Source organism: Anguilla rostrata, chromosome 11 (genome assembly GCF_018555375.3).
Source record: "Anguilla rostrata isolate EN2019 chromosome 11, ASM1855537v3, whole genome shotgun sequence".
NCBI classification, from domain to species: domain Eukaryota; kingdom Metazoa; phylum Chordata; class Actinopteri; order Anguilliformes; family Anguillidae; genus Anguilla; species Anguilla rostrata.
Genome location: NC_057943.1, coordinates 30,936,798 through 30,953,855, shown reverse-complemented (window position 1 = coordinate 30,953,855; position 17,058 = coordinate 30,936,798). Strand labels below are relative to the sequence as shown.

Genomic DNA, 17,058 nt, shown 5'->3' with positions numbered 1-17,058 from the left:
TAATGGTATTATATTAGGTTTTCCCTAAAATTGCCCACACATGGATTGTGCCATGGGGTGGGATAGGGATTCTTACCCCTTATAAGGGCGATAGGTGTTCATTTTCGGGAGACCGTCATGGTGGCTAGGTGTGGCTCTATTGTGGCAGGAGAGTATTTAAAAGTATACTGGTCGCCTTGTGGTGCCAGTATCAGGGCCTGTAGGTCCAAAGCTAGCATTTGCCTTATTTGGTCTGGTTTTGATTTGTCAGTGTTGTTTTTCGCTTATTTTGTTGGTGTGTGCTTTCACGTATGGCTTCACAATAAAATTTGCAGCTTCTTTTAAATACCAGCTTTGTGCCTTGGGTCCTGCCTCCTTAAGCCACAACACCACACTTTATGCTTTTGACATTCAGAATGCTGATTAAACACATTAAAAATAAAGATGTGTGTGAATGCAGCCTCCTTTGTTTAATAAATCCGTCATGAAGCACTGGCAGAATGTTTTTATTAGCTGGAGCCAGCTGTGTTTGGCACATAAATCTGGAATATCATGTGCAATATTGATGAAAAAACTAACCCAGAAGAAAATATATTTTTTAAAGGATGGAAGATTTGCTGCACCACAGCAAAACAAGCTCAAAGCAATTTATCATCTTGTATGCCTCCATTATACATTCATTACCATGAGTCATCTGACAGGAATGTACAGTCCAGTATTTTATTTATCGAAACATAATGAGAATGTTCTTATTATCCAACATCAAAAAAGCAAGGTCTGACTGACAAGGTCTGTTTATTTAGATTTTTTGTGGGAAATGATGCTCAAATAGAATAAATAAATTGGCACATATAGTTTGAAGTTTCTGTGGAGCTGCATGGGCCAGACCTGTTGTATTCTAAGTATTGATCATGTTACTGAACCTGACTGCATTGTGCTAGAGGTATTGACCAGGTATCTACCTGCGTTGCAGGTATTGACCAGGGTCAGATGACGTATGACGGTCAGCACTGGCACGCGAGCGAGGAGTGTTTCTGCTGCGCGTGCTGTAAGCGGTCCCTCCTGGGGCGTCCCTTCCTGCCCAAGCAAGGCCAGATCTTCTGCTCGCGCTCCTGCAGCATGGGGGAGGAGCCTGCCGACTCCGACTCCTCGGACTCCGCCTTCCAGAGCGGCCGCTCCAGGGGCAACGGCGGGAACGAGCTGGAGGCGGCGCTGTCGGCGGCGCCCGACCACTTCCCCGGCGACGCCGACCCGCTGTCGCTGCAGATGGACCGCATGAGCCTGGGCCCGCCCCGCGACCAGCTGGAAACCTCGCCCACGCCCCTGCAGCTCCTCAGCCAGTGCAGCGTCCGGACGGCCTACAGCCCCACCCCGCCGACCGCCGCAAACCGCTCCAGCCAGGGTCCGCCTCGCCCTGGCTCTTGGGCCAAGGAGCCCAGCGAGACCAAGAGGACCTCCATGGCTGCCTTCAAGGGGCAGTCATTTAACGACAACTGGATCCGCCGTAGCCCAGAAGACTTCGGCCCTCCCAAGCTCAAAATGCAGATGAGCTTCAACGAGACCTCTAGCAACGGATTCTCAGGGAAAAGGAGCATCAGTCTGCATGGGTTCCACAGAGATGCCGGGCCCCAGCTGGGCAGAACCAGGAACCCCATCAGTGGTCTTAGTTTCCCCGAGCAACTAAGCCCCCTGGAACAAACGCCAAGGGGCTCGATGGAGTCTCTTGCTCTATCCAATGCAACAGGTAAATTCACTTAAAAAAATACTATTTATTAATAAATAAAAATATGATTGCATGCTTGTGACACTTAATGACAAGTGTTAGTTTACAACCACACATTTGACTAGTGGAATTTTGCAAGGTCTTTCAGCTTTATTTGACTCTTGTATTTCTGATGCCAGTGTTGCGAAAAATCCTTGCCTCTTCAAAATAATAGAATTTTCAGCTCCCCAAAGACTGTTCTGTACTGTGCTTAGTCATGTGGGGTTTTGAAATATGAAACAAGTACTCTTTATTTATCCATAATTCGGTATTAGTAAATGGGGAGAAAAGGTTTGTTCACTGTCCCTGAAAATTGCATTTTCTTTCAGATGAAAGGTTTTTTAATGACCCCAATAACATGTTAACAGGCAGTAACGTTCTGCTACAGGAAAAAAATGTAATCATTTGATTATGTGATGTTTGACATAGCCTTGTCCTTTTATGATAACTCTTTCAGGCACATCGATGGATGGAGGTGGTAAGAGGCAGGAGCATTTGTCACGGTTTTCCATGCCGGATTTGAGCAAAGACTCAGGTGTGAACGTGTCCGAGAGGAGCCCCATGGGAACCCTGGACTCCTCGGTCCCGTTCCGGAGCACGGAGTCGCTGCAGAGCTTGAGCTCGGGCCGGCGGTACCCGGGCCTGGAGGTCCCGGTCCGGCTGCAGTACCCGCTGGGTTACCGCGGCTCCCCTCAGGGCTTCGCGTTCGAGGGTGCCTCCGCGGGTTGCCATGGCGACATGCGAATGGCCCCCACCAGCGAGAGAACGCGGCGCCGAGCTGAGGCCCTCGGGGCGCCGCACCCCCGACACCACCGCCGCCGCTTGTCCCGCCATTCCCGCCGATCGCGCTCCGACAACGCCCTGCACCTGGCAGCCGAGCGGCACGACCACGACTTCACCCAGCTGCAGTACCACCCCCACCCCCCGGGAGGCAGCGGCGGGTTCCGCCGGGAGTTCTACCGGCCCTGCCCGCGGACGACCTCCGACCTCTCCCTGCAGAACCCCGTGGGCCGCCGCCTGGGGGCCTTCCTGGACGACCGCGAGGACAAAGCTGACTGGTGCTCCACCTGCTCCTCCTCCTCGGAATCTGACAACGAGGGCTACTTCCTGGGCCAACCTATCCCCCGCCCCGTCCAGCTTTGCTACCTGACCAATGAGGAGCTCCTGCACAAGTACGGGGCCTCAGGGATGGGCGGGGCTCCGCTGAGCAGCCGCAAGCACAGGAAGAGCAAGAACTGCATCATTTCATAGTGCCAAATTATAACTGAAGTCCAGTTCAGATCAAAAAGTGCATGAGAGTAGATGATGAAAAAAGAATGACCCATTTTCATGAAAAAAAAAAATATTAGAATGTTACTGTGTGAAATTACATAAAATGACAGTTTTTTGCAGACTTTTGAAACTTTAGTTAACTTCAAAAACCATCTTGTCGGCCAATGACTTTTTGATCTGAAATGGATTAAAGGGCTCCCTGGGATAACGGCAACATCAAACAGGCCCTTGTAAACATTTGCAAAGTTAATTTCATTCTAACTTGAAACGTGGAACATTTTTTAATGTTGTAAAGTCTGCAGTGTGTGGTGTACAGTGTGGTGACCATTGGCGGCAACAAATGTTCTGCATATGTACTGTGTATTACTATATACCTTTTCTTGAGAGTATTATGTCTCCTGGAGCTCTTGCATCCTGTTAATGAGTGGCAAACAACAACAACAAAAAAAAATGAATGCACTTCCAATGACAGAGTGAATGGCAACATGGTGGAAGACACCCATATACGGGCTCCTCTTTCAGGATATCTGCCATTGGCTGAGGCTGACCATGTGGTTGCGCACCAGATGAACATCGGATGGACACTGATTTACCTGCATCAGTAGACAAATAAAGCCTTTTGTTGTACTGTTTGCTGTCATCTCCTTATATCACTGGTTATGAGCAGGTATTTCCCTGCTTTTTGCATTATGTACTTGTTCTGTTAGGCTGTGGATGCTAGCGACTTTCCTTTTCCCAGTGAAGCACTGTAAAGTTCTGTATAGTTCTGGATTAATGCATTGTTCTTGGTTCTGGAAGTTACCGTCAAATTAAACTCTGTAAACTGTATGTAAATCCGGTAAGTTGATGTATTAATGTAAATATTGTGCAAATGAGGCCCCACATATTTTTATATTTTGTATTAATATAATGTACCATACACTGTAGTCATGTACCATATTAGTGTAGTAATAGATATGCATGCACGTCTGTGTGCTGATCTGGTGTTGTGTTAAAACTTTAAAAAGTATTTCAATAAAAATAACTTATTGACTCCTCTCCATGGAAATTTCATAGAATGGATGATTTGAAGTTTATAGAGTTGTCCAGTGGTCAGAAGAGGTATTTATATACAAAATGGCTAACAGGCAAACTTGGAATTTCATACCTTTTAGCGCATGCAAAACTAATAACACAGCCAATGACCGATGCAAAACAAATACCACGACCAATCATCGGCGATGTTATCGGTTTTGCGCGTGCTTATAGGTTTTGCACGTGCTATTGGTCTTAGTAAATCTGGCCCTCCAGTCCTTTATCCCTGTTGTCAAAATGCTTTTGCATGAGCATGTTTCAGGGGAACTGTCTGAAGACCAGGCCAAATATCTCACGCAATGTAAATAACCAAATTAAGACTTCAATCTTGTGTTTTGTTGTGTTGATGACATTTAATTAAAGGATCCATTGCTTCTTTTGGAAGGAGGCAGCAGATCAGGAAATGGACACCTTTCATCTAGGTGTTTCACCTTTTCCGATCTTAGATCTGAAATGAAGAGAACACCACAGGATATAAAGGCCAGTTTTTTCCAAAGTTGCACTGTACAGCTGATACATAAACCTGTGATTATATTTACTATTTATTTTTACTTCGTTTTTTGTGTTGAGTGTGGATGAATGCATTTAAAACTAAGACGGCCATGAGGGCATCTTATGACATAATGTAACGAGAAGCCAATTCTTATATATAAAACCAGATAAAATATACAGCCTGAGATTTACCAAGGACAGAGAATCTCTTTCGGGAAAAGTTAGAATGACAGGCAAAATTTTCAGGTACGATTTCCACCAGAAAGAACGACCTTAACCGCACGAGGCTGGACACACAGTCAGACTGCCGGTTTTGTAAACTGGGCTGATCGCAGGGGTGGTGAATTATTTCTTGTTTAATGAGAATATTTTAAAAATATTTTTCAAATCCTAAATTTCTCTGAGGCCACTAGCATTTCGTTTGTTTGTTGAACATTGTCTCCTGCTATCGCATGACATACCCAAGCAAATCAGAGTAATTTATCAAACGATGTCAGTATTTCCTGATAAATAAATAAAAAAATAATAATAAAATAAATAAATCTCGTCCCATATGAGGGCAATCTTGGGAGTCATACTCTTTGATAGCCACAGAGAAGAAAATACAGGTTTCAGTACTGTTGAGAGGTTGCAGTGCAGGAATCTTGGGAGTCGTAGTCCTGGATAAAGCGCTCCATGGCTTCCACACAGCGTAGGCCGATCTCTCTCAGGTTCTCCTGCAGCGACGCTTGGATCAGCCATTCCAGAGACGGGTCCTTATCTATCAGCATTTTCACTACAATGCCCACTGTGTTACAGTCCTGCTTGTACACCTGAAGAAATAAGCACACACACAGATGCACACACACACACACACATACACATACACATACACCCACACAGGTGCACACACGCACACACACGTACAATTAGGAAGCACCTGGGTACATATGTAACTGTGCATACAAATGAGAGTTTGTGACCTAATGCTATGTATATACAGTGCCAACCGTATAACTGTTATCCATGCTTTGGGCGAGGCCCCTTACTTCCAGAGAAGGTTACGCTACAGCAGACAATTTGACATTCTAGTGAACTGTTTCAGCATGACAATGCCTCTGTGCACAGAGCAAGGTATATATTTTGGTGAGTTTGTGGGAGGCACTTATGGTGTCACAATCAGTGCCCATAAAACCTTTTGGAAATGTAGTATAGTACTGTGCAAAAGAGACCATCCTTGCTTTTTTCAGTGTCGGGAAATAATGCAGCAAGCATATATTTAACACAAAATTACACAAAAATCTCCAATACAGTACAATATGTACAATATTAAATATTTCAGTATTTAGTGAGTCCAGCTCAGTTTTAAAAGTTTGTTGCATTTTCGGCTTCTCTCGATTCAAGTATACCCCGAACACATTAAATTATGGGGTGGCCAGTCCATTGTTCTAAGAACACCAGCAGCTTGATCTTCTTAGCAGCCTGCTTAGGAGTCATAATCTTGCTGTAGAATGAATTTTCTCCCAATCAAACATTGTCCAGAGGCTATTGCATGACATGTTAAGATTTGTTTGTATTTATCAGCATTCATGATGCATTCATGCCGTTCCAAACCAAATCACCAACTCCAGATGTTGCTACACAACCCCAAACATCCACTGATGGTTGTAGACATGGTTCCGAGGGTCTTTTATTGCTTCAATGGCATACAGTACATACCACCAGCATACTATTCCAAAGCAAGGCAACCCAATGTTTCCTAAATTATTTTATGTAACATGACCCTGTGTTTCATCTTACCATCTGAAGAGAATGCAGTCATTCAAACTTTGTGTCACTTGAAGATGACACATACACAACACCCCAACAACACCTCCAGAAGAAGCTTTGTAACTTTTTCTCCAATATCAGCTACAATGATGTTGCAAACAGTGTTGGAGCTAGATGTCGGAGGAAGTTGTACATAGCAACCGTTTCTAAGCAGGGATTTGGGAACTGCAGTGTCAATCATAATTTGCTAATGGCTACTTTCATCAGACAACTTTGATCAGATGTTGCTATTGGCAGGTGTACCAAAATGTCCAGGGGGGAAATTATTGATTGTGGGACTCCAGCATCTGTGATGCCGAAATCGGCAGGAAAAAGGAGGAAATGCGAAATAACCCAAGTTTGGGGTTTTATTGTGTGGACGTGCAAAGTTATATCAGAGTTCTGTGTTTTTACATGAGGTCGGAAGGCACAGAAGTTAATGTTCTTAAGGGCTGAGAGTCTGTAGTCATTGTGGTTATTTCAGTAGGAAACCTTAAAAAGTACCACACTCAAGGTGCTGTATAGGTATGGGGCATGCCCCGCCAAGCCGCAACTTGACTGATGGCACACCTGCCACACCGATGCATGAGGGAGGAAGAGTTGCTGACTCGTTGGCCGTCCATCGTGTGTTCAATTAGCACAGGCAGGATTAGCCTCAGTCAGCACTATAGCCCCCATACAAGACTTTACATCTGCTGCTCATGCAATATAATATCTGACCTTTAATTCATACTCAAGTGGAGCACCATGAAACATGCACATACATGCAATAGCACAATGCATGCACAAGCATGGACGCACATGTACAGTACATACACTGTACACTCATATACACACATACACACACATGCAAACATGCACTTACAAGCACACAACCACACACGCATGCAAACATCGTACACACATTCATATGCACGTCTACATGCATGCGTGCATGCTAACACACTAAGTTTGCTAAGTTTACACTGATCAAGGTGTTTGCCAAGTCCCTGTCACCTTCAGCACAAATGTTTTAACCTTCATATAACCTTTCTGTTTCACATAACCTGAAGAAATGCTACAGTTAGCCTCATCCTAATGTTCCGCCATGCCTCTCGTGTCCCCAGGGAGAGGCACATGCTGTGGTGGTGATAGCCTTAATCACATGTAATCCTCATACAGAGGGGACAGCAAAGGGAAGCAGATTCCTTCTAATTATTTTAACACATAAACTCCCGCGAATGGGGATGTCAACGGATTTTCTCTGCTGTCGCTATCATGTTAATTGTGAAGCTTTTGTAAGCCTCTCTGGAATTATCACAGTCTGCTAAGCCTCCCTTCAGCTGGTGCATTTCACGCCAAATGTAAAGCACCACACTCACATATGACACAGCGTATGCAATGCAGTCCGATTCAATATTACAATATAATGCAATGCCGTAATATAGAACACTGCCACAGTGCAGTTACCAAAACCTCAGTGAACCTGTTCCTTTCCAGGGCCGACCTAGAGCCCAAGGTTTAATTGGCTGACCAATGTCAACCAAGTCATCAGTTTTTAACGCTGAATATTCATAAGTCTTACAGTTTCTGATAGCGCTGCATTGTTGCAGTGTTAGACAGTGTGACAATTTTACAGCTCCCCTTTTCTAGAACTGAACCTGATGTCCTTCTTCCTCACTTCAGAGCTAGCTCAGTTCCTCCATGTCAAGGATTCTAATTTATCTGAAGTCATCTCTAAATCTAGGACCTCCACATGTCAGCTTGAGCCAGCCAATGCCCACCTCACTGGTCAATGTTTGCCTCCCTGATCCCTCTTCTCTGTTGCTGGTTATTATCAACTACTCTGTCACCTGTGGCACTCCACCTAGCAGTCTGAAGGTGGCAGCAGTCACACCAATTCTCAAAAAGGTGCTGACCTTCGAAACCTACACAACTCCAGACCCATTTCAAATTTGAGCCAAAACACTGGAGCAAATAGTAGCTGTTCAATTTCACGAATACCTTTCCACAAATCAACCACTTCAACCTATCCAATCTGGTTTCAGTGAAAAACATAGCATTGAGACAGCTTTAGTCAAAGAGGCCAATGATCTTCTCCATGCAGCTGACAACAGGATCTTAAATATCTTAGTGCTAACGCATTTGAGTGCTGCACTTGACACACCCTGTCACATTTTGCTTGAGTGCATGGCTAGCCTTGGTATCATCCATCTTGCTCTTGCTTGATTTTAATCTTACCTCTCTGACAGGCAGCAATACATGTCTATTAGGAACCACAGAACTGACTTTACTGCTGTCACTGAGGCCTCATACACTCTGGCAAGTTTGGTTTTAGTTTTGGAAATTTTTTAGTTCAGATGTTTTTTCGCTACAAATTTCTTGAATGTGTTCCTTGGTTTTCGAAACCTAGAATGTGCTCTATTCAATGTTTCCTTGACAGCGGATTTGATTTTTTGTGTTCCTTGGTAACCATCCTTGACTACACTCTCATTTGAACCTCACATAAAATATGTCACCAGTTCTCCCTTCTTCATATGAAAACTCAGGCCCATCCTACCTTACGCCACCACAGAAACTCTAATTCATGCCTTTGTTACATCTCGGCTGGATTACTGGCCATTCTCCCTGGTATTCCAATCATATCAATCAGCAAACTTCAAATAATCCAAAATGTAGCAGCAAAGATTGACCCACACAAAATCACACGATGATATATCTCAAAATGATTAACTGCACTGGCTGCCAGGAAAATATCGGATACAATTCAAAACCCTCCTGCTGACCTACAATGCACTTTATGGTTTAGTTCCAGCTTTATTACCTGATTGACCTTCTCCTGACCTATTCACCCACTCACTCTGCTCCTCCTCTGCAAGTCTTTCAACTATCCTCTTATCCCACCATTCCATTCTTGGTGATCGAACTTTCTCCTGTACAGCACCCAAACTCTGGTACTCACTCTCTCCCCACTTCTGTAATGCTGAGACACTCTCCATTTTTAAGAAACATCTGGAAACTGGCCTCTTCCCACTAGGATTCACCTAAACAGGACATAGACATCCTCATTTGTCTGACTATATGCTGTCTGTAATTGTACAGTATGTGTTATTTGTAACTAACTAGCGATGCCATGTCTGTTCATATTTATATTATTCCCATTTTTAATACCAGTAAGGTGACCTTGAGTATTCGGAGAGGTGCCTGATAAATAAAAATGCATCATTATTATTATTCATTGTTGTTGTTACAGTTTTGGAATATTAGGCAGTGTTACACATTGCTGTACGTTGCAGAGTTTTTCAAAGTTACAGCGTTAGTGGTACAATTTTAGACGCTACAGCGTTGCAGTATTAAGACAGTGCTGCTGATTGCAGTGTCAGAGTATTACAGTTTTAGATAATTCTATGGCATTGTAGTGTTAGACAGTGTGCCTATGTTATTATTAATGTTACTGTTATAGACTGTTGCAGTGTTACAATATTACAATGGTTTAGACAGTGTAACAGATTTAGACAACGCTACAGTGTTTCAGTGATAGTGCTACAGTTAGACATTTATGTTCTGCCTGCTGCAGGCTGCCTGATGCCAGATTGCTTGCTAATGGCCTCTTCTGCCTGCAGTAACCATGGAGATGTTGTAAGAGGTGCAAAAAAGGCCTGCCCTTCAATATCAGGAAAAATAAAATGCTGCACAATGCTCTCGCCTGCTAGAGCTGCATGTCATGCTTAAACAATGAAACACTTTATTTCTCCATTGGAGCTCCAAGGAATGGAACCAGGAAGAATAGTGAATCTCTGATGAGCCAACAGTGTTTACATTTAAAATGTTTCTGGAAACTTCAGGTAGTGCAACGAGTCTGTTGAAAGGTTTGTATTGTGCCATCATATCACGATAAAAATTCACCACACTGCATTAATTACAAAAGGTGCTTCTGATTTAGATATTTGAAAATAAATCTGTTTTGCATTGTAATACAATTCAGACCAAGTGTTTCTCTAACATATCATAGGCATCACAAACATTTGCTTCGCAACAAGGGAAACAAGGTAGTGAGTGCATGAAATTCAAGATACATTTCAAAATTTGGGAACATCAAATTGGAGATGTCCAATTTTCGAATTCACAGAGGAAAAGTAGCTGCACATGTATGAATGATTTATTTTGAAATAGCTGATAATAGAGAAGCAGCAGGAATGCTGATTTACAAAAATATTTCTAATTAAACTGCTGTGGAGTGCTTTGCATCAGGAGTCATTTGTCTAAATCCTATGGGTGCTATCCTATCTTATCAAGCACAGAATTACGCATACTATGGATTGTTGCTCTCCTTAAGAACATTAACTTCTGTACCTTCTGAACTCATAGCATGTATTATTTTGATAGTGTCAGCCTTCCCTCCTTTTATAAACCTGAAATACCTTTATTCAAACATATCTTTCAGTTCCAATCTCATGCTGCTCAGACTTTTTCAACTCCATGCTAATTAAACAAGAATGAAAAATAAAAGACTAAACAGAAATTATGCTTAAATATTAAATATGTGCTGTGTGTATTTCTTAGTGCTGACAATAGATTGCACTTCTTAATCACGATTGATCTCACATTGGAACGAAATTTTTCTCAGCATTATATATTGCTTTAAGTACAGTAAGTAAGTAAGTAAGATTGGACTGGATGTAAGCACAAACAAGCCAGGATGATTCACATCTTTTTTTTATGATACCCCTTCCCACCTTGTAATGTTGTCAGTGCACTCACAGCATCAGCAGCCGTTTCAAAATGGAATGCAAATTAAATTGGCAGTTTAAAAAATAAAAATAAAATTGGCATGCAATGTGGGGCTGAACATATCCAATTTCCACCCTAATTTGGAACGTCCAATGATGTGCATCCGAAGCAGCCGCGTTCATACGGGAACCCCGCTGCCGATTCAAGACAGTGTACACATCCATCGCTCTCCTCCAAAACACACGGTGTCACCAGCTGCTTCTTTTCACACCGCAGACTACAGCTAAGCTCACAGAGAGCAAAGATGAATGTGAAGTATGCTTTAGCAAATGACCGTTATTAGTCTTGAAGTATATACTAAAGGACCGAGGATCACGATGAGAAAAATGGTCTTCTTCAAAATGGTCTGCTATATCAGGATAAGGCACTGCACAAAATGCAGTGCCAAATGAAAGTCACATTAAAGCTGAATTATTGAAACAAATCACTTAATCACTGAAGTGAACTGAGGTACCGCATTGGCTGGCACACTCCCAGCAGCGCCTCTCCTCCCACTTCGGTGCATGGTGAGTCACCAAATTGCCAAACAGGCTTCGGCGCGTCAAAATCCATGATAAAAACACGGTTCGCCACATGCTAAGTGCCGGCTGGAAAATCGAGTTGTAAATACCATTCTATTCATTCTAAATATCATCTCTAAATCAAAGCTAAGTTCACGTATAACATCTATGAAACGGCAGCTAAATTAAAATTTCTGTTTGACTAAAATGAATGTCCAAATTGAAAACAAAAAACACAACAGTTCTCTGTAGTCTACAGAGCCAGTACAGTTGACAGAGGATTCTGGAAGGCTTGCAAAAACAAAGCTGAGGACAAAGTGCTAGGCCCTAGCAGCTAGGGTAAAGATTATGGTGTTGGATAATGATGACAGACAGAACAAAGCAGCCATGTTGTTCAAGCAGCACATCTATCTTTTGCTGTGATGGACAGTTGATAAATAAATGGGTTACGCAGGCAAGAGATCAGTCTGCCTGAAAGAGTCCAACGTGAGCTTGTTTGTTTGTGTAAAACAGTTTCTTTTCACTGTAAAATAGCTGTGGTATGCACAAACGATTGGACATCCAAATGCTTACCCAAACTTATATTTTCCATATAAAATAGCCTTTAATTTTTAAAATCAACATAAAATTATGTTTTTTAAATGCATTAAAACTTCAGCCAGAGGAAAATGCCTTTGGGAAAAAAAAAAAAAAACTGATTGGTCCCCCCAGTGAATTCTGGCATCTGACGGCACTGTGTATACATGAAACAACTGTATCTTGCGAGGGTAACGTACAGGTCAGTACAAACTCAAAGTATTTCTGTGATATCCAAACCCTCCTTGACATAAAGTCCATATGACTTTAGCTTTATCAAGTGAGCCATACAAAAGCATTTTATAACAAAAGGAACCTTTCTAATTTTATTTTTTGTCTCTAGTGCTACTGAATCTGCTTCAGCTGATACCGTGACAGTACATTGACCTAGACCTTCGGTCATTGCTGTCAGAGTACCCAACTCATCTACAAGCTGCATGCCAGGGTCACAACAGATTCTGGAGGATGTTTTTCTCAGTGACAGATCCATCTGAGCATACCCATGGTCAGGTTTACCTTACAACAGTTTAAGACAGGATGGCAGAAGGTAAATCTGGTCATAGAACCGCCCATATGTTTAAAAACAGGTAATCATTCAAAACGAATTTAAGTTAAGGCATTTACCGTTGACAGCCCTAGTAATATTGCATCATAGGAAAAGCTAATAGAATGACTGATATTCACAATCTAATGGATTAACAGGTAGCCAGACCAGCAGCAAAATGTTTATATTTTAGATTTGTGACCAGCTGTACTAAACGGTAGTCTTTTTGTAATAGTGGAATCAAGCCTGACTGGCTGGATGTTTTGTAGCATAACTCAGTGTGCTTATGGCCTGCTGGGCATATTGCCGATCAGTGGTGGGCAGCAGTACACTAGGCTTCCAGACTTTTCCATCCCACTCGCTACGCCCAACTCGGTAAAAAAAACCTACTCTACCCACCGTTAAGAAAACAAAATCGGATAAATATTATCCTAAGAACATACTGGACTCATTTTCCTTGATCTTATCTTACCATGAGAAAAACTAAGAGAACCAATTTGTTTTCCTCGCAAAGACAAGCACAAAGCACAGCTCTTAATGAACAACAAACAAAACAAAAAAACCACAATATCCTGGAGAAAATGGCCGCCAGAGAAATGAGAATCAATGATCTATATTCTTTTTTTCTGTTATAAATGAACTGAGTAAGATGTTTTTTTTTTTTCCTTGCTGGAAAATTGCTTTCTTGCTCTGTGGTGATTGTGCTGGTACCCACCTCCTCGATTTCCCTCCTCTTCTGCTGAATGGCTCGATTTCGAGCCGCGGCCCTCGTTACGGAAGATGGGAGCCCTCTGCTGGAGGCATTCTCCCTTTCCTGAGAGATCTGTGGGTGGTGCGCAGGGGAGAAAATGACTCACTGCAAGCAGCCTCACATGCTAAGCCTGTGGCTCTCTGTTATAAACCTGCTGGAAGCGGTGCCGTTCAGGGGTCCATTTCAGAATACATGTGACATGCAACCTAATACCTGTGAACCACTTTCCATCTCTGTTTAGCTCTGTTAAGCGTTTCCCAAAAAAAAAAGATTATATTATTTCAAAATTAGCTATTTTATTTCACAAGCGTATCTTGCAAAGCATGTGCTTGGAACGTTGTTTCAATGGCAACGCCTGTTCTCAACTGAACATTCCGTTCGCACAGAATGGGTCCTGACTGGTGAATATCGCTCATTATTTTGCTATAAGCACAACCCCATTTAATTGTCAATAATCAGAATTTCCCATATATGCACATATTTCAAATGAAAGTCCACTTTATGCCTTCATGATGATGAACATACTTTTATTTTGCTACAGACCCATAACGCACAGATCCATGTGCACAGTTATAAATGACACGAAAATATAAAGAAATAAAAAAACACGATATCCAATACAGGTTCTTGCAAAGCTGTATCACTGATTCTCATATAAAAATTAGTTTGCCAACATCTGGAGCAGCATGACATTTATGTTCATGGGACACAAATCTGTAATCTGATATACCCACCCCCTTTTCAGGACATGACATAAATCATTTCTAACCAATCACGTCAACTCAGTGAAAGTGAATGCTGCATGTCAAACCAGCAATTCACAAAAACCGTTTGTGGCAGACCAATGTACTGTGTTACAGTACTGCACAGTGCTATATTGCATGGTACAATCTTGTGTGTTTTTATCTGAAGGAAATCGAAGCCTACCATGACGGAAAGAGGTTTTATTTCCCTCTCTCTGTCTGTGCGGTGAGCTGACCCTGGAGCATCTGAAAAATGCACAAAATAACAGACAGATCATCAATAGCAAGTAACTTCCAAGACATGGATAAATGAAAAACTTGCATTTCGGGGGACGTGTGTATGACGTGCACAAATTGTACGACAATAATCACAATGGTTAGCAGCTAGTTTGTTTCATTTTCAAAGGCGCCTCCAAACATCAGATCATTCCCTAGTCAGTAAGAAAATGATCTGCAGAAAATAAAATATGCTCCTTTAAGGGAAATCATGGGGTAGAGTTTATAAAATCTGCCTGGTGAGGTTTTTGAAAGCAGCGTTCTGATGCGTGGGAATAGAATTGTTATGGTTCATTATATGCTGCAGTGTTCAGGCCCAGCTCTCTCACACAAGCAGTGAGTCACTCTCACACATCTCGGAAAAACACACAAAAACCTGTTCAGAGCTCAGAGTACACAGTTCCCTGTGAGAACACCGCTCACATGGCCAGAAAATGATGTTCAAATTCCAAATACTCCATAGAATAAATTATCCACGGTGTATCAGTGGGAAAATATAATCGTTTGCTACAGTTAGATTTTTTTTGTTGATACAATTAAGGCAATTATAATGATTCAGCTTCCGAATAATGGACTTCTTGATGGATGAACTCCACGAACTGATGATATTTGCTGAATAGGTTGCTCACAAATAAAAATTCATAAAAGGCCTAAGGTATTAAAGAATGATTAACAATTCATAAACGACTTCCTTTATATAACACAGTTCTACCATATGTAACATTCACAGTCATTAATTTGGTAATATTAACTGTTTTCAGTATTTTTGTAGAAAAGTCTATGTCACTAATTTTTCTTTCTTTCCTTTTTTTTGGTCTGACAAACCATCATTTTAATTTTCATTCTTAAATTCAATTTCATTTTGGTAAAATGTGGGTCTTTTGGTCTCATCTGGCATGGAATTACCCATATGCTACTAAAATTAAACATTTTGGTTTATTTTAATGCATATGGCTATATTGGTGAGGAGTGGGCCACTGTAAATGCATCTACTCCGTTTACCTCATCAATGTTACAAGACTGAACAAGATTGCCATCTGGTGGTCAGACATGCCCTCACATTGACTTTACTCAGATCGAGACACTGTATAGGCATAAGGATGCACAAGGATGGCTGAACAGTTTTAAGATTTTGTGCTAACTTCTGCTCTCAATTATTTACCTAAGCCCAATCATATATTTTTTTTCACTCTAGACTGATATAGCAGTGAACCAGCACTGGTGTTTATAGTAATTTAGAAAATTAAGCCAGAGTAGTTAGCTAGAACAGACATCAACGGCCATCTAGGAATGGTGTTGTCCACCCCTGGAGTACTAAAATATATTTCTCAGAACAATGTTGGAACCTAGCATACCTTTGTGTCCCTTTGATGACCCAGGAGAATGTTTGCTGTGGTTTCTCACATCATCATAGTGGTTCGATAGGGGGCGCAGATATAAGCCTGTAGGGTGCCTTCTGGGATAACTTTCAGTAGTGTGATATCTCTGGAAACTGAAACTGGTGCTTGACCTCCTTAAAAACATTTCATTATTCATAAATCTGGAAAATCATAAATAACACACACACGAACCACACAAACACACACATATACACACATATAAAGCACACACAAACATACACATGCAAACACACATGCATAAATACTCTTCAGAAAGCAGTCTTCATTAAGCTAAAATTTAAATGAGGAACCCGTGACATTTGGCTTCAATCTGGAGGCAGGATTACTGAAAATAGATGCAGCAAGTAGAAAACCCATTCTAATTAACGTAATCATTCATGTTTTTAATTGGGCTCTGTCCCAAATAAAAAATAAACAATAAACACAAATATTTAGGAACAACTGATATTTAATCAGTGAATATAACCGTGATAATTAGCCGAGTGTCCACGTGAAGAATAATACTTCAAAAGTATATAAATTGATATATATATATATATATATATATATATATTTAACCATATAGGAGCTGTCATAATAATAAACACAAGAGATTGCTTACAAGTTAGACATCTCATATGAATGCCCCACTTGAACCTACCTTGGCTTCAAAGGGTTTCTTTGGAGTGACAGACTTCTGGGTCTTCTAAAAGGACTTCTCTCTTCCTGCAAAGATCAACCACTCCATAAAGGTCTAATATTCAGTACCCTATAAATCCTCGCAAATCGGGACTATCTATAAAAAAGAACTGCAATTCTTACATTGTTCACTCGATAGGGATGTAAATACCTGGAAATTACAGACTGCACTTTATCCTCATATTCTTTTAGCCAGACAATGCAGTGCATCCAAGATGCTGGAGTACAGAGCCAAACACGGACTGTCTCACTGTCCAAATACAGACTGCATTTTAGCCTATATGTAATGTAATCTTGGTACTTTTGAAATATTTGTCCAACAACGTTGACAACAACTTCTCATATAATTTCGTATGAAACCTAATGTTATTCATAGATGCATTTAGCATTTGTGTTAAGTAATAATGTTGTTTGTGACATAGGCTACATCATTTGCATGAGATGTTATGTTGA

At 41.5% G+C, this 17,058-nt stretch overlaps 1 protein-coding gene across 3 annotated transcripts in view; it reads left to right on the top strand.

The window, feature by feature from the left end:
• Positions 1 to 4,053, top strand: part of LOC135234591 (prickle-like protein 2) — a 50,315-nt gene extending 46,262 nt beyond the window's left edge. For all 3 annotated transcript variants that reach the window (XM_064299343.1, XM_064299344.1, XM_064299342.1), the window contains exons 7-8: positions 953 to 1,723; positions 2,199 to 4,053. In XM_064299343.1, coding sequence (XP_064155413.1) covers positions 953 to 1,723; positions 2,199 to 2,992 — 1,565 coding nt within the window. In that variant the 3' untranslated portion in view covers positions 2,993 to 4,053. The remainder of the gene's footprint in view (positions 1 to 952; positions 1,724 to 2,198) is intronic.
• Positions 4,054 to 17,058: the final 13,005 nt, after the last annotated feature.